This window comes from Zootoca vivipara, chromosome 12 (genome assembly GCF_965207765.1).
Source record: "Zootoca vivipara chromosome 12, rZooViv2.hap1.1, whole genome shotgun sequence".
NCBI lineage: Eukaryota > Metazoa > Chordata > Lepidosauria > Squamata > Lacertidae > Zootoca > Zootoca vivipara.
The window spans coordinates 40,065,804-40,083,953 of record NC_142595.1 but is presented as its reverse complement, the minus strand read 5'-3'; the positions used below and the strand labels follow the sequence as shown (position 1 = coordinate 40,083,953).

The window sequence follows — 18,150 nt, the reverse complement described above, 5'->3', positions numbered from 1 at the left end:
CTGCCATTGGCATGGAGCTGATGTATTAACATCCTGTCCGGTTCACTTTTGTCCATCTTTCCCTCTCTTAGCCCAACTGCTATGCCAAAGTCATCACCATAGAATCCCAGAAGAAGATTGTTATCTATTCCAAGCAGCCCATCAGCATCAACGAGGAGATCACTTACGACTACAAGTTCCCGATTGAGGAGAACAAGATTCCTTGCCTGTGTGGCACAGAGAATTGCCGGGGCACCCTGAACTGAGACATAACCCTGGCGTTTGTATTTATTTTGTTTCCCCAGCCCTAATCTCGCCTCTCACCCGTAGCTCAGCTCTTTTCCCGCAGAGTTGTGGGGAAACTCTCAGACGCCTTAAGACCCATCCATGTTCCCAGCCAATGAGAAAGCACTTCCCTCGCCTCAGGTTCGAATCAACAAGAAGTTCCTTTTTCTTCCACCAGCCAGGCTGGTGATAGTTTCTTTTCAGGTGTTGCTGTCATTTTTGTTCTAGCCTCCAACACCAATTAACAAAACTCCTGTAGATTCTGACTCTTTGCAGAAGTCAAATGTCCTTCCCTTTCCAGCTTAAGAAGGCCTGGATATTAGTGTGGTTAATTCTGTAAGACCCACCAGCTCTGTTGCTAAACTCGGAGTATGGCTTAATATGTGGAGGAAATCAGCAGGGTGGCTGTGGGGTGGAATTTCCCTTCTCGGTATCAACTATTTCAGGTTATGGGTCTCCAGCGCACAGCTGTCAATTAGCTGTTGACTTTGAGAATGGCAGGTTGGGATCAGTGCCTCCTGCGAAACCTTTTGAGGCAGTGCAGTGCTTGATACCCCTAAGGGCACATCTGTTGGAGCTAAGAGCTGCCCAGGCCCTTGAAATTTAAGATTGTGGAGCATTTGTCCTCACATTTCCAAAGGGTTGGGGGGGGGGGTTTCCCCTGTTTTTTTGACAGAGAGGCCTGGAACAATCCCTGCCCCAGGGACTTTGTTCTGGGGTTAAAGGTTGCTCCCGAAATCTTTCTGCTTATGGCCAGGGTGCACTGGGGGCGGGGCGGGGGGCGGAGCATGTCATTGTCCAGACGCATCATTCGGCTAGATTTGTCACCATGGGCAAAAACTTGAACCTTCCTGCTTCAGTGTCTATCTCCTCATAGAATTATCATCCTGTTGATTCTTTCTCCTTCCAAGCACTTGAGGCTAGAGAAATAGAGGTCCTGAAAACCAATTAAGATTGTGTCATTCATTTTGCAATCTCCCTTTTCTGACTCTTTTTTTTTTATTCTGTAACGTGTAGTAAAACAGGGGGACAGGGACTAGCCGTAATAATGAAGGGGAGTTGAGTTTCTTTCCTTGTTACAGTTATGGCTTCAAATGATGCTGACTTACAGCGTAAGCTAAGACTTTCCTACATCCCAGCCACCCCTAATAATTTTTCTTTAGGAGAAGAAAGTTGTGTATATATCTATTCCAGATGGATTGGCTGTTTCTTGTAGAAACACATGCGTTTATTAGTATGTAAATATTTTATTTTGTTTTCCTCTTCATACTAAAACGAAAACTGTAAATAATGTTGCAATGTATTTCCTTCTCCTGTTTTTTTATCCTTGCTTGCCCTGTGCCACCCTTTTCCTTTGATGCCAAGTAGGATTTCTCTCTCCCCACCTTTTCCCTCTAGGGTTTTTTTGGGGAGGGAAGGGAGCATATAACTTTCTGGCAGGGGGTCAAAGAGTGTATTTCTTTATTTCTTTTAAATGGGAGTCAGTTTTGAAAGTGAAATATTTTTAAAGTAGGCATATGGAAATATTTTAGCAGGTTTGTTTGTTTTTTTCATTTTAAAGTTCTGTCTTCATTCTGCTTGTCCCAGTGTTTGAATTTTGAATAGTGTTGAGGTAGGTGTTTGGGAACATATCATCTCCCTGGCTAGCATGTGTTTCCTGCAGTGGACTGTCCAGAGCTATGAGGAATTAGCTGCTTTCAGTTCCCCGCATCCAGAATGCCCTTTACGTTCTAGGGGAAACCACAGGTGACACCTGAAAACGTTTCCATCTGTATTTTAATAGTAGAGAGGGGCAAGGGGGTTGCTTTCAAAGGAGGATCAGCATGCAGGCTGGTAACTCTCTTCTTTCTGCTGCCCTCTGCTGTGTCCCAAATCTTCCCCATCCCAAGACAGCTATTGAGTGAATCCATTTACTTCTCAGTTTCCACCCAATTGGCATATATGGTGTGGGATAAATGGTTGAACTAGTCCAACAGAATAAAATGCAGCCCTTCTGAGATGTCTCTTATTGATCTCACAAGCCTGTAAATGCTTGGGGTGAGTTTTAGACATGCCCATCTCGATGTGGTGTTTCATAGGGCCGAAGAACTGCATATTATGTTAGCCTGGTTTGCCAGTCCATCCTTGCTGAATATAGTTAATGTTGGAAGTGGGGGCATGGAGGGCCTGCTTAATGTTTCGCTACTGCTTCTCCCCCCCAATCCTTCCCTCCAGCTGTTTTGCCCCCAATCCCCATCTTGTACCCCATCTGTGGGTCCAAGAGTGGAAAGAGAGGTAGGAGTGTAGAGAGAAGCAGGGAAGGCTTAAGAACCTTCCACCCACCACGTCTCCTGTGAAAAGGCCCCTTCCATAAATTTTTATTATTATTGTTTAGCAAACACACTTTGGAACTGAACCCTCGTTGGCTGATGTAGTCTGTAGTTCCACCCCATTTCTTCCAGTATTTTGAAGGGTAATTAAGTTCAAGTAACATGCACCTTTCTCACTTTGCTCTACATTCAGTAAAACCTCTCCCACTCTGGGCCTCCTTTGTGTATCCTCTTGGGGGCAGGATTAAAATTGCTACTGCTTTCTGCTCCTTTTCTTTTTTTCACTATGGTGCAATCATGGCACCTCCCCTAAAAGCCCTGGCCAGTTTTAAGGTATGCTTCCATATCTAAAGAAATGGCAGATGACTTCCTCTCCTGCTGTAAAAGGCTCCATTAAGACTTGCCCAATATAAGTTGGGTGTTTTGTTCGTTTGTGGGACAAGGAGCAGAATACTTGCAGCAGGTTTGCTGAATTATATAATTTTGTCGCGCATCTTACACAATTCTTGTCAGAAGCTTAAATTATTTTCCCCCTCTTACTACTATAGTGTTTTGAAACCAAAGAGACAGGAAGTTGTGGAAACCCCATGTTAGCAACCATTGTTTTGAAGTGAAAGGGGGCTGAATCATCTCAAGTAGCTGCCTGTTTTGTTTCTCACTGCCTGGATCTCCCTCCCCACCCCCAGGTGATCTCAGTCTCGAACATCCATAATTCCACTGACTTTCTAAATAAACTCTACACACATTTACTACTTACAGATTTTATTGAGGGGGTGGGGTGGGGAGGAAGGAAGTTGTTTCAGGCATATTCAGTGAGAAACAGGGCCAACCACCCACACCTCCGGTCATTCTCTCATTCCCTTCTGCCTAAAAACCTCAGGTGGATCTTCACCTGCACGGAAGACAGGTGGATTTTAGGCAATTAAATAGTGAAAACAGCTGCAGTAATAAACGGACCCTTTTATGCCCTCCCTTCTACATCTCTCAAGTCCCCGTCTAAGCCCGATAAAATATCGACCTGTCTTTGGTGGACTCTCCCAACTCGAATCTCTGCTGTATTTAAAATTTTGAAATAACTCTCTCCCCAACCCTACATCTTCTTGGCTTTTTTGAAATTATTCGTTGCTGCAGTGTTTGTTTGTCTGTTTGTAAGCTTCGCTCTCACCCACCCCCAGTCAGTCAGAAGGATATGACCGAAGTCTTACTATGCGTCTTGTCTGCATTTCCATTTAAAACAAAACAACAAGCAGCCTGTTGGATTGGAGCTTTTTAAAGGCCCTCTCTCTCCAGGCTGCTGTTTCAGCAGCTCCAGCCCCTTAAAATCCATCTCATCTTAAAGGTTCAGAAACTAGATCCTTCCAAGTCTCCTTGACAAGTTTAAACCAGCAGCCGCCTCTTAACTGTAATAAACTACTGGCCAAACTTTTTCATCCTAGCTATCCATGCTTTTCAGTGTATTGACAGATTTTGATTTCAACTGGAAATTCTTGTAAGAACAAGCTTGCTTCTATTCACAGTTGTGATATTAATTTTTAAAAAAATGTGCCTTTGAGCCAATACATTGCTGGGGAAGAGGGGAGGTGAAGTTTAAAGCACATAATGTCTCTGAATTATGTTTGGTGGCAGATTTTTGAAAAGCTGGCTGTATTTCAGCAGGTTGGCATGACAAATCAAGCTTCTGTTTTTACTGGGTGTAAATCTTTTCTGCTGAAGTCAAGTCACAAACACTGTGTTTAGAGGCGCTGCATCATCTCAGTTCCCAAATATTTCAGAGGGAGGTTTTGGCTGGTTTGGGGAGTGTGACTCTCCTTGTTTTAGATTTGTGGGTATGAATCACTACCACTGAGATACACAAGCAGAGGATTAGAGCTTTCATTTGGCTCAAATGGAAGGGAGAATACCCTGGATTAGGGTTTGGTAGGCTTCCTACCAACATTTCACCTCCTTTAGAAAAGTTCCATTTATTAGATTTTGCCATATATTTTATGCAGGAATGGTTTCTGGTCTTATGAAACCCCTGCTATTTATTTGCATACACCAGTGTGCCTTTTCCAAGCTGTGGATAGAAATCCGTTATTTGCTCATTGCCTGCAGTTGGTTCAAACCCTTTAGTTTTGGCATGAGTTCTCCTCTCCCCAGGTCTTAAATATGCTTTAAAAATTGTTTGCAGTGGGTGGTGGGTGGGATTTATTGCTTCCTTCTTCATCTTGAAATCCAGAAGTCTTGGTTGTTCCGCAGTGGTTCCCCCCCCCCCCCAAGGCTATAAAGAAGGGGAAACCTAAATTTTCTGCACAATGATTTCTGGAACTTTTATCCTGTTTCTAACGTTTATGTAACTTGTCAGACAGAACAGATAAGATTCTTTTTAAAAAATAATAATAATAATTCCCCCGAACCAAACCTGTGCAAATTGTTCCAGATGCTTTAATGAATACCACAAGGTTCTTTCATCTTTCAGAGCTGACTCTTAATTTTCCAGCTTCTTCAAGCTGAATGGTTCTGGAATTACATAGCCACCCACTCGCCTTTTTCTCTTATGTGCATTTCCCCCCCCCCTGTGTACATATATGTAAAATATATATATATATATAATAGATATCCAAAAAGATATATATCTTTACCAGGGAAGGTTAAGCTTTTTAAAACCTTCTCTAGCAGCAGTGGCAGCTTGCTGGGAGTTTTGTGTGTAATGCAGAGGGTGGGCATGTGCACAGATGGATTGATGGATGGGTCCCATTCATTCATTCACTTTCCCTTTCCCTTTCTCTTTCTCTCCCTCCCTCCCTCTCCCTCTCCCTTCCCTGGCTGCCCAGCGGATGGGTCTCTTTAAACGTACATCCCCACTCCTCTGTCTGTCTATATAAATATTATATATATAGATATATATATATATATATATATATATAAATATATTTTCATTTGATCTTATTGGCTTCCTACTTGTAAATATGTTAATAATTTGTGGATTCATTACTTGGTGCCAGATAGCACATTTTTATAAAAGTCATTAAACTTTTATTGTACAAAAACAAAACAAAACCTTGGAGCACGGTTCTTGTTCTCATTTCTAGGCTCGGGGCTGATCACGCACCACACCAAAACAAGTCTGAGTTCTTACGCCACGCAAACCTTGCCTGCCTACCCTTAAGTCATGCATGCAAGGTCATTGTAGGGGTCAGTGCAGCCCCTGCCAACCGAGATGCGCTGGCTGGGACGAACAGAAGTTGTCATCCAAAACGCTTGGAGGGCACCAGGTTGGCAAAACATGGGCTAAAGTGCTGGGCTGTGGGCAAGGAAGGAGGTTGGGGTTCAGGTTCCCACTCAGCCATGAAACATCTCTTTAGGCTAATTTCAAGACAGACTCGCCGGCCCACCTGATAGGTGCATTTCTGAGGTCCTTGGAGAAAGACTGAGATAGGAATGCCATAAGATAATTCAGGGCTTTTCAAATTGAAACTGGTTTTTGGGGGGGTGGGGTGGCAAACTCACATGCCAGGTTTGTGAACTGTTATATTTCTGCTTGCATCAAACCCAAATTGCCTCCATGCAGTTAAGCTAGGAAGCGTTAAGCTAGGAAGCTTCTTCTTTGCCACCATCAGTTTCTGCACACCCAGGACCTAGTGAAAATATTGTGAATAACTAACTCGTGCTTCGTTATTTGTAAGTCTGCCCTGCTCTCATCCATCAGAGGCCATGAGTCTGTATGCATAGTTCATTTCTAAAATAAATATCAATTCCACTTGAACACCAGTTATCCTATTCCTTCACAAGACCACTGACATTTGAAAAACTAAAACTTGTTTGCATGCAGGTAGGTAGCTGTGTTGGTCTGACGTAGTCGAAACAAAATAAAAAAATTCCTTCCAGAAGCACCTTAGATAGTATCTGAAGAAGTGTGCATGCACACGAAAGCTCATACCAATGACAAACTTAGTTGGTCTCTAAGGTGCTGCTGGAAGGAATTTATTTTGTTTGTATGCAGTTTTGGGAAAGTTATCCATCCATAACCAATCACGTTTCATGAATAGAATGGTTTGATATGCACATATTTGCTTAAAGGAGACACGGGTGGTGCTGTGGTCTAAACCACAGAGCCTAGGGCTTGTCGATCAGAAGGTTGGCAGTTCGAATCCCCGCTTAACAGGGCACAATTCTAATTTAACGGAATCGGATCATTTTGGCCAAAAAGAAGATCGTCAGAAATGAGTGTAAAAGTAAAGGTGATAGCCAAGTAAGTTCTGAGAATAGACACGATGAAATTAATAGAACTAAGGATATGTACTTCAATGTGTCACCTGAGAGTATGACTAAAGATTTCCAACCCTAAGGACATTTCAGGCAGTTTCGATAACAGCCATTTCAAATGACTACATTGGTGCCAACACGGTGCCGTGTTGTGATGTAATTGGAAGCCAGGAGGGCACGTAGATTTAAGCTGGGAGTTCCTCTGGCTGACCAGCACCTACTTCATTGGGAGCCAGAGATTTGGCAACCATCAAGGCACCTTGGACCACTCTCCATCCTGCCTCCCCCCCCCTTCTGCCCCTGTCTGATTGTGCTTTAAATGTATTTGCAGTATTTATATACCGCCTTTCAGCTGGACCTCACAAAGCGGTTTACATATTAAAATGGAAAGGTTCTCTTAGGCAGAGATGTTACTGCTTCTTCTCTGTGCCCCTCAGGGCAAAGTGGTCCTTCAGACACTCCTGTGGCGGCAGTTGGTGGAATGAACGGCTACCCTGGGAGTGGGAAGGTGGGAATTCCCCAAGTTTCTTCTCTGCTCCCATAAATTTTGCCCAACTGCCCAGAGACTGTTGGTATCATGTGGCAGCTAAGAGACTGAGCCTCCCTGGTACCAAACTTCCTGTGTCATGAATTTGGTAGGTGGCCGTGGGCAAGGCATGTTCTCTCCCATCCCATCGACGAAATGAGGATAATAAGGACACCAGACAGGGACACAGGCATCTATTGCACCAAAAAAAATGGCCCCACTTCAAAGTACAGTTAGTGGCGTTCCTTTGCCTCCCTGTCAGATTTCCCTTGGCAAAATCTCCCATGGCTTTGGAAAGCAGAACTATTTTCCCCCAGTGTTGCCAATTGCACCTTCTCACCGCAGTGTCACCTCGTATCTCAAAGCCCTTCCCTTCAATGCGGCTCTTGGCTATTGTTTCTGGGGCACCTGCAACAATCAGAAGCTGCACCTTGGTTTTCGAACATTTCGGAAGTCAAACGGACTTCTGGGACAGATTAAGTTCGGCGCTTTTGTTTTTGCTATTTATTTTGCATTTTTGTTTTTGAGGCTTTTTTGGTTAATTTGTTTTTGTGACTGTGTGGAACCCAGTTCAGCTACTGATTGATTGATTGATTGATTGATTGATTGTGTGACTGTGGAAATGGATAAAAGCCCCCCCCCCCCCGGCCAAACAATGACTGTCATCAGTGCAGGTAAGGAAAAAAATTAATTTTAAATTTTTATCATCTACAATATTGTCTTCTTTATTTTATAGTACAGTACATTGATTATTGATTCTATTGGATCAATGGTCTTGTTAGATAGTAAAATTCATGTTAAATTGCTGTTTTAAGGGTTGTTTTTAAAAGTCAGGAATGGATTAATCCATTTTGCATTACTTTCAATGGGAAAGTGCGCCTTGGTTTTGGAACTCTTTGGTTTTGGAACGGACTTCCGGAACAGATTAAGTTTGAGAACCAAGGTACCATTGTAATCCCTAAACAACCAGGTTATTTGAAAGGCTGCCTCCCCCTGTGTAGACATGTAAGATTATTTAGATCAGGCATCCCCAAACTGCGGCCCTCCAGATGTTTTTGCCTACAACTCCCATGATCCCTAGCCAACAGGACCAGTGGTCGGGGAAGTTGGGAATTGTAGTCCAAAACATCTGGAGGGCCGAAGTTTGGGGATGCCTGATTTAGATCACCTGGGGGGATTCTATTTGCAGCACTGCAGCCTATGGAATGGCTTAGGCTGGTGATCTGAAAATGGGCATTTTCTGCTGCTACTCCTGTTCCATGAATTGCCCTTCCTTCTGCCATATGGAGAAGCAGCGACCCTGAGGCACTCCGACCCAAGATTATAAGGAAAACCGCTAATAAAGACCGAAGGTGAGACGCGAAGGTGGGAGGAGAGGAGAGAAAGAGCGAAGCGGTAAACGAGAAGAAAGGTCGGAGGGTTGCCGTGCCCCCACTGGGGCAGAAAACTTGTAAAGGAGTGGCTTTGTACGGACACTTTAGAACTCTGTAATTACGGGAAGCATCCACCAAATGGTTGCCAAGTGGTGATAATTTTAACAGAAAGCCCGAAGCAAGCTATCGCCGGCACAACTTAGTGGAGGCGACAGGCGAGCAGGGGGCGAAGGAGACGAGACGGAGAGGAAGAAGTTGATTGAAAGTAAGATTAATTGGCGTGTGGGAGGAAGGGAGGAAACACTCATTTTATTTCCTGAACTTTGGAACGGAGCTAGGAAGGCAGAGAATATTAAAAGATGGAGGACAGATTTTAACAGATATATGCAGCCTATGGACTTCCCCCTTCTTCAAGGAAGTGAGTAGTGAAATAATGGACACCTGAGGGACAAAGCGCCCACCCCTATGGTAAAGAAGGAATTGAGGAGTGAGGATTAGTGGCAGAGAGCGACATCTGGAGGTGGGGAGGAGCTTTTACCCCCCAAATGAAGTTGAGAGTTTTTAAACTTGCAGTCTAAAGAGCAATTTGCTGAGGAAACTTAACCAGAGGCAAGAAGGGGAGTTTCACTCTTTGCCTGGGGAGAGATATTAATGTGATAACTGCCTAACAGTGGGGAACTCCCAGTGAAAGAGAGGTGGGACACCTAAAGAATAAACAATAATAATAAGAGGAAGAAATAATAATAACAAAAACAAAATAAGCCCGACAATATGAATAAAAACAAAGCCCAAGCAACATCGGCAACAGCAAGTCAAGCCAGGAGACAATCATCATCTCCAGATAATGACGTCTTAGCTGACATCAAAGAACTCATTACGGAGATGAATAAATCTCTGAGTGACAAATTAGATGCCGTTGAGTCCAAAATAGAGACTGTAGAGTCCAAAATAGAACAAAACTCCAAAATGATTGAGGGTATGTCTGGACAAATAACAGAACTAAGCACCAAAAATAAAGAGTTGGATAAAGCAATAAAAGAGACAAATCAGAAAGTGAATAAACAAGAGGAGGCTATAAAAAAAGTGGTGCAGGAGACTAAAGAACTGAGAAGACTACATAACAAAGAGGAGGATGATAGAAGTGACTGGAGGAAAAGATGTGAAGAACTAGAGGACCAGCTGGCACTAATTGAGATGAGACAGAAGGCCCTGATTCTTCGAATGAGAGGCGTCCCAGAGGCCCAAAACGAACAGATTGAAGAGAGATTGGTGAAGGAATTGGCGGCGTGGCTGAAGGTAAAAGAAGAGGACTTATGGATGGATGTAGATAAAATCTACAGAGTAAGGATGGATAAAAAGAAGAAGATGATAGGAGATTGCATGCTCCATCTGAACTCATCTTTATTGAAGGATAAGATTTTACAAAAGAAGAAGAAAGAGGAGCTTGTAATCGACGGGAGAGCGATAGCCATCTACAAAGAAATACCGAAAAGATTTAGACAAAAAAGACAAAAATATAAAAGTTTGACAGATGTCCTGAGGAGAAGAGGAATTTGGTACACCTGGGAGTACCCAGAGGGTGTGACTTTTTTCTATAAAGAGAGAAGGAAGACGATAAAAACAGTTGAAGAGGCGGAGAAATACAGTAGGAGAATTAGGAACGAAATAGGAGGGGAGGAGGGCGACATTGAAGAAGGCCAAGTAGAAGAATAAAGGGGGAGGGGGAAAGAATTAGCTGCATTTATTTTCCTTTATTTTCTTCTGTTTTGACTGTATAAATTGTCCCCTTTTTTTCTTCTTCTTCTTTATTAAACAATTAAGGGGGTGGTTTCGGGTTTAGTAGCTGTTAGAAAAATATATACGATAAGATATAAGTCTCCATCTACCTTCCATCGTAAGTGTAGGGTAAAGTGTGAGTTTTTTATTGATTGGTTGGAATTATTAAAGTGAAATTATAAAGTGATGAATATCAAGGTGGTTTCGTGGAATGTGAATGGCCTGAATAATAAACTGAAGAGGAATAAGGTAGAGCACATCCTGAAGAAAGGGGCCTGGGATGTGATCTGCCTCCAAGAGACACATGTTGCAAGTAGACACAAGAGAGTTCTAGAAAATAAAAGGTTAGGTGAGGTATATATGTCGTTGGACGAGAGAAAGAAGAGGGGTGTAGTCACCTATGTAAAGAAAAATATTAAGACAGAAAAGATCCTCCAGGACGGAGAAGGAAGAATGGTAGGCACAAGGCTACACTTACCAGGTGGTAACGTGGCAGTAATTAACATCTACGCTCCCAATGGAGGAAAATCTGGCTTCTTTAGAAAGTTGAGAGACCAGTTGAGCAAAGTATTAGATGGGGAGGAAATTATATTAATGGGGGACTTTAACGGGGTCTGGAATGCGGAAATGGATAGAACTAATAAGGAAAGAAAGAGTAGGGGAGAATTACCAAAGGAATTCAGAGACTTAATAGAGGAATATGGATTAAAAGATGGTTGGAGAATAAGGAATCCTAAGGAAAAGAAGTTCTCTCATTATTCAGATCTTCATAAGTCGGCAGCCAGATTGGATATGGTGTGGCTATCCACAAATTTGATGTTAAAGGTGACAAATAGTGAAATTTTACCAAAATCAATAAGTGACCATAATCCGGTAATGGTAAATCTGAAAGAGAAAGAGAGTAGAAAAGGTAGGTGGCGAATGGATGAAGGGATGCTAAATGACGAGGGGTTCGTCGCAAAGGTGAAAAAGCTATTGATGGAATTCTTCCAAGTGAACATGAGGGAGGGCATGAATACGACAACAGTTTGGGAGGCGAGTAAAGCCTTTGTGAGGGGCATCTATATCCAACAAAAAAGTAGAATTAATAGAGAGAGGAGGGAAAGAATTAAAAAAATAGAAAAGGACATAGAAGAGAAGGAGAAGGAACTGGGGAAAAATCCAAAGGATGTTAAAATAGCAAATCAGATTAAAATTCTACAAAATAGTTTGTCAATGGTGATAGGAAATGAAATTGAGAAAAAGATAAAATGGGCAAAACAAAGACAATTTGAACAGGGAGGGAAAGCTGGACGTTTGTTATCATGGCAATTGAGGAAAAAACAGGAAAGTAGTTTAATTACAAACATTAGGGAGGGGGAGAAAACCTGGACAAAAAGGGAGGATATCCAGAAGTGTTTTGTAAATTACTATAAACATTTATATAAAGAGGAGGATATAAGTGAGGAAAAATTATGTAGTTATTTTAGGAAATTGAATTTGACCAAATTAAAAGATGAAGAGAGAAGAGAATTAGGTACCCCAATTTTAAAGGAAGAAATATTAGAGGCAATAAATAAATTAAAACAAGGAAAGTCGCCCGGGACAGATGGTTTAGCAAACCAACACTACAAAATTTTTAAGGATGAATTATTAGAAATATATCAAAAATTGGTAAATGAGATTTTGGAGAGAGGAGTATTTCCCAAGACCTGGCAAGAAGCATTCATTGTTCTGATCCCAAAAGAGAATGATAAAAAGGAGGAGGTTGGAAATTTTAGACCTATATCCCTCCTGAATTCGGACTATAAATTTTTTGCGTTGATTTTTGCAAATAGATTAAAGAAAGTATTAAATAGAATATTGGGCAAGGAACAGCAGGGATTTTTGCCCAAGCGTAGAATGCATAACAACATGAGAGTTCTTTTAGATGCAATTGAGTTCCTCGATTGGAATCCGAGTCAAAAACAGCCTTTGTCTTCCTTGACGCTGAGAAAGCGTTTGATAATTTGATTTGGAAATTTATGAAGAAGGTAATGGAAGAGATTGGGATTGAGGGGAATTTTTTAAGAGGAATCAATGCAATATATAAAGAACAATCAGCTAAATTATTAATAAATGGCGAAATTACGGAAGAATTCGAGATTAAAAAAGGTACGAGACAGGGATGTCCATTGTCCCCCCTCCTATTTATTTTATCAATAGAATGCTTAATCAAGGAGATAAAAGAGGACAGAGATATTAAAGGATTGAAAGTTAGGAAGAGTGAGATTAAACTTAAAGCCTTTGCGGACGATATCTTAATAATAATGGAAGATCCAGCGGATTCGGTAGGTAAATTGAAATTTAAATTAAAAAATTATGGGGAAATAGCAGGATTTAAAGTTAATATGGGAAAAACCAAAATGATTCTTAAAAATTTGAGGGAGGATGAAGCGAAGGAACTAGAATTAGCTACGGGTTGGGAGGTGGCAAAAAAGGTAAAATATCTAGGAATAATAGTGACAAAGAATAATGTTAATTTATATGAGAATAATTATAGAAGGCTATGGAAAGAAATTGAAAAGGATTTAGAGAAATGGGACAATTTACACCTATCAATAATGGGAAGAATCTCAACAATAAAAATGATGATATTACCAAAAATCTTATTCTTGTTTCAGATGTTGCCAATTATCGGGAAACCGGAGATTTTTAATAATTGGAAGAGAATTTTAAGCAGATTTATCTGGGGTAAAAAGAAACCTAGAATAAAGTTCAAACTGTTAACAGATAGCAAAGAGAGGGGAGGATGGGGTGTACCGGATTTAAAATTATATTATGCAGCGGCAAACTTGTGCTGGATAAAAGAATGGATTGTGTTAGACAATAGGGAAATTTTAGATCTGGAGGGATTTAGAAACTCTCGTGGGTGGCATGCATACCTTCTGCAGGAAAATGGAAAGACACATAAGGAATTTACTGTCCATGTAATTAAAAATTCAATATTCAGGGTATGGTTGGAATTTAAGAATTTATTGGAACCGAGGACACCGTGGTGGGCATCACCTTTCGAGATAACGGCCCTGGGGGGGGGGAAGAAATAAGGAAAAGTGGCTGACGTACCAAGACCTGGTAAAAGAGGTAGATAACCAATATACACTGAAACCGTATGAGGAGGTTAAAACGCACTGTGCAAGCTGGCTACAATATAATCAAATACAGAGTTTATTTAAAAAACATAGGGAAGTCGGTTTTCAGAAAAATAAATCCAAATTACAAGAATTATTAATTGAAAAGGAGGAAAAACAATTGGCAGTAATATATAAATTTTTGCTGGAGTGGAATTTAAAGGATGAATTAGTCAAAGATGTCATGGTAAAATGGGCACAAGATTTCGGTAGGGTGATTGAATGTACAAAATGGGAGAATTTGTGGATAGAAAGTATAAGATTTACAGCTTGCACAGCGATCAAGGAAAATACAATGAAGATGGTATATAGGTGGCATCTGACACCAGAGAAATTAAGGAAGATATATAAAAAAGGTTCAAATAAGTGTTGGAAATGCCACGAACAAATTGGAACGTACATGCATTGTTGGTGGCAGTGTAAAAAAGTACAAAGGTTCTGGAACATAATTTATGAGAAGTTAAAGAGAATGTTAAGGTGTACATTTGAAAAATCCCCAGAGCTGTTTTTGCTAAGTATGATACCCAGAGGTATACCCAAGGATAGGAGGAATATTTTATTATATGCGGTAGTAGCGGCAAGGACCCTTATAGCACAGAGATGGAAAGGGGAGGAGACACCGACGGTATATGAGTGGCAAAACAAAGTAATAGAGTATATGAATTTGGCAAAGATGACAGCGTATATAAGAAACACCCCGAAACAAAGAATCCAAAGGGAATGGAAATTATTAGAGGAATATTTAAGGAAAGAGGGACTAAATTCAGAATTGGTGGTATGTTTAAACTAAGATCCGTACAAAGAGATAATATATGTTAGGTTAAAGTAAGAAAAACTATCCGGAATTGGCCGGAAAGGAAAGTGGGAACGTAACAAGTAAGAAGAAGAGTATATTGTAAAATAACAGTGGACAGACAATCGGAAGCACTTTTTATACTTTTTATATTCTTTATATTTTTCTTTTTCTTCTTATTTTTATCTGTGTTTCTACGTATGGAAGTATTAGTTTTGTATGCATGATCAGTATAAGATATGATTTATGTAAATTTGTGAATGAGGGATTTTTTAATCTTCTTTTTTTTCCTTTTTTCTTTTTTTCCCCTTTCTTATTTGAGGATTTTCTGTTGGTTCTTATTCTTGTATTTGCTTCTTTCTGGTTTGTTATTATGTAATTTTAAAATTTTTGAAATAAAAGTATTTTTAAACCTAAAAAAAAAAAGAGAGAGAGAAGCAGTGACCATCAGTTACACCAGACGTCTTGCAAAGACTTTATTTTTTATTCTTTTGCCCAGGCTCCCCATGACCACTAAGACTGGATGCCGTTTTATATGTTTGCTTTTGATCTAGTCACCTTCAAATGTTTTTATGTGGGTATGTACTGCTGTTTTATTGGCTATAGGTTGTGGTTTTGTTCTTTGTTTTAATGACTTCAGTTGGTACTGTGTTGGTTGCTGTTTTTGTTTTTTTACTCTACACAGCTGACATATTTTTTAAAACATTCAGTGGTTTGTAAATGGTTTTAAATAAATAGAAATCAGATTTCTGAAACAGAGCTCTCCATCGACAACGCAAACTGATAGTCAAAGAAGCACAAAATCCTTGAAAGAAGAATCGGAGAAGACAGTGAAGAGAGAAAGAGAAGGAAACATAAATGCCATTTGAGCCACATAAATCGTTTGTACTTTTATTGCAAATATCAGTGCTGGTCATTGACTAGCAGTAAAGTTATGGTTTACTTCCTTGGCAACCTGGGCTAACAGATATCCGGCTATGTCAGTACGTATGTTTTATCTTCCCATTTACCTTTCACCTGCCTTCTTTAGAAACCACCGCTGCTCTGCTCAGGCATTCTTAATGCTCCAAATACCAGGAAATTATCATAATTATCAATACAGTCATACCTTGGTTTAAGTACTGTACACTTCGGTTTGAGTACTGTACTTTCAGTTTAAGTACTCCGTGGACCTGTCTGGAATGGATTAATCCACTTTCTATTACTTTCAATGGGAAAGTTCGCTTCAGGTTAAGTACGCTTCAGGTTAAGTACAGACTTCTGGAACCAATTGTGTACTTAAACCGAGGTACCACCGTACTTTGAAAGACAATTTCGGCACATATTCATAGATCTAGATTAATACATTTCCCCACCTACCACCCCCATCGTTCTGCCCGGACACTGAATTTACAGGGAACCAGGCAGAGGACCTTCTCGGTAGTGGCACCCACTCTGTGGAACGCCCTACCACCAGATGTCAAAGAAATAAACATCTGACTGACTTTTAGAAGACATCTGAAGGCAGTTTAGGGAAGCTTTTAATATTTGATGAATTATTGTATTTTAATATTTTTCTGGAAGCCACCCAGAGTGGCTGGGGAAACCCAGCCAGATGGGCGGGGTAACAACAACAACAACAACAACAACAACAACAACAACAACAACAACAACAACAACCCTTCCCATTATAAAACTGGACTATCTTGTCTCCAACATGCATCGGTAGAATCCTGATGTGGAATATGTCTGGTTGGACCCTAATGCCTTTTATGAATAACTTCCTGCTGCATTTGAAAGCTTAGGCCCAGCTGTGAAGAGTACTGTATAACAATCATTTCTGAGTCATTTCACTTCCCATCACATATAGAAATTTGTTCCGCTCTTGCCTGTAAACGGACTGGTTTTGAAAGAATACCAAGCCCTGTTGGCCCAAAGAGGAAGTGGGCTGGAGGCACATTTGCGCCAGAAATGGCAAGCCCTCTTCCGAAAGCACCTTCAGCTCTCTGGGAAATCCAGCTGAAGGGGTGCTCTAACCACTGTGCGTGGCCAGGATGACCTTTGGTCTCGCCATTGGAGTGACCATCTTGCCCTTAATCTGATCACTGGCACAACTGCGGTCAAAGCAGTGATGATCAGACAGGGTGATAAAAGGAACTGGTGACCAGTTATGACACCCAGAGAAGGTGTTTGTATGAACTGATATCTGTAGCTACCGTATCCCTGAGCTTAAAAAAAATTCCTGGGTAAGATTATGGGAGTTATAGGGAGAAAATGGATTTCACTTTCATCTGCACCAGCTCCATCAGACGCAAGAAGGGGATTCTTTTCGTAGGTGACTCATAAGAATGAAGAAGGCCAAGGCCAGCTGAGTCTTATGTAACAGAATGTTTTGTGGGAATTAGCAAACAAGCCTATAGCGCTCAGGTAAAAGAGGTATTTCTCAAAGCCCGAGAACTGGGTTGCTGTTGATTCACAAGTTAATCATCTCAAAGTCGTGTGGGTGGGCGGGGCTATGGACAAAGTTGATCTATGGAAATTCAGTGTGTCCCTGAGAAGCCTGTCTGATTCGTGTGGCTGGAGCCTCACTTGAAATTCAAACCCAGGTTGACGCAGTGCCTGAACAGCCAAGGTAGGAGCAAGATCTGTGGTAAGGTTCAAAGTCACGCTCTGAGAAACGTTGAAGAAAGGCCGAACGGTGGAAGAGCAAAGTATGCGGAGACTACGGTATTGGTTGCACTGCCGCACCTACAATGCTGTCAGGAACGCAGGTCAAACAATTGTACAGCACTATTCCCAGGGCTTGCTGATCAGAAGGTCGGCGGTTCGAATCCCTGTGACGGGGTGAGCTCCCGTTGCTCGGTCCCAGCTCCTGCCAACCTAGCAGTTCGAAAGCATGTCAAAGTGCAAGTAGATAAATAGGAACCGCTACAGCGGGAAGGTAAACGGTGTTTCCATGTGCTGCTCTGGTTTGCCAGAAGCGGCTTTGTCATGCTGGCCACATGACCTGGAAGCTGTATGCCGGCTCCCTCGGCCAATAATGCGAGATGAGCGCGCAACCCCAGAGTCGGTCACGACTGGACCTAATGGTCAGGGGTCCCTTTACCTTTACCTTTATTCCCAGGTTCAGTGTGTGACTTCTTCCTTGGTTTTTGTGTGTTTGTTCAGAGCAGAGGTTTTCAACCTTCTGGGCTCTACAGCTCCCTTGACCCCCTGCATTCTTTCTGCAGCACCCCTTGTGGGGCTCAGGAGCCCAGTTGTGTCACCCCTTACCTGCAGAGCTGGCAGCCTCTCACCCTTTTTCAAACACCCTCTCTTGTGGAGTGCTCCCTTAGCCTCCTCTCCCCTCTCTTTGGGTGTCTTCTGGGCAGCTGCCGCCGCCACCGGTCTCTGAACTGCCCTCCGCTTGCCCCAAAGAGAGGTATTGGAGCACTTTAATCCAGTTTAATTATGCAAATCCTAAATTTCTGGTGTGAGCTTAAATGCTTCCTCCAAAATACAGACAGCCTGGAGGCATCCCAGTTCCAGAGGCCTATTTAATTAAAGCATTAAAAGCATTAATGACTCACTTGAACCAGGCAGTGGCCTGGAATCTAGGTATTCCTGAGGGATGATTAGATACTGAAGCCTGCCTGCCTGCCTGCCTGCAGGGGTGGAGCTGGGGGGGACGTAGGGGGCAGGCCGCCCCGGGTTCCACTATAGGGGGGTGACAGTCGGTGCCCCACCCAGCGACTCC

The 18,150-nt window shown here is 41.8% G+C and overlaps 1 protein-coding gene across 4 annotated transcripts in view; it reads left to right on the top strand.

Annotated features, from left to right (window-relative positions):
- Positions 1-5,612, top strand: part of SETD1A (SET domain containing 1A, histone lysine methyltransferase) — a 33,155-nt gene extending 27,543 nt beyond the window's left edge. For all 4 annotated transcript variants that reach the window (XM_088656359.1, XM_088656356.1, XM_088656357.1 and 1 more), the window contains exon 20: positions 72-5,612. In XM_088656359.1, the coding sequence (XP_088512485.1) occupies positions 72-245 (174 nt within the window). In that variant the 3' untranslated portion in view covers positions 246-5,612. The remainder of the gene's footprint in view (positions 1-71) is intronic.
- The last annotated feature ends 12,538 nt before the right edge of the window (positions 5,613-18,150 follow it).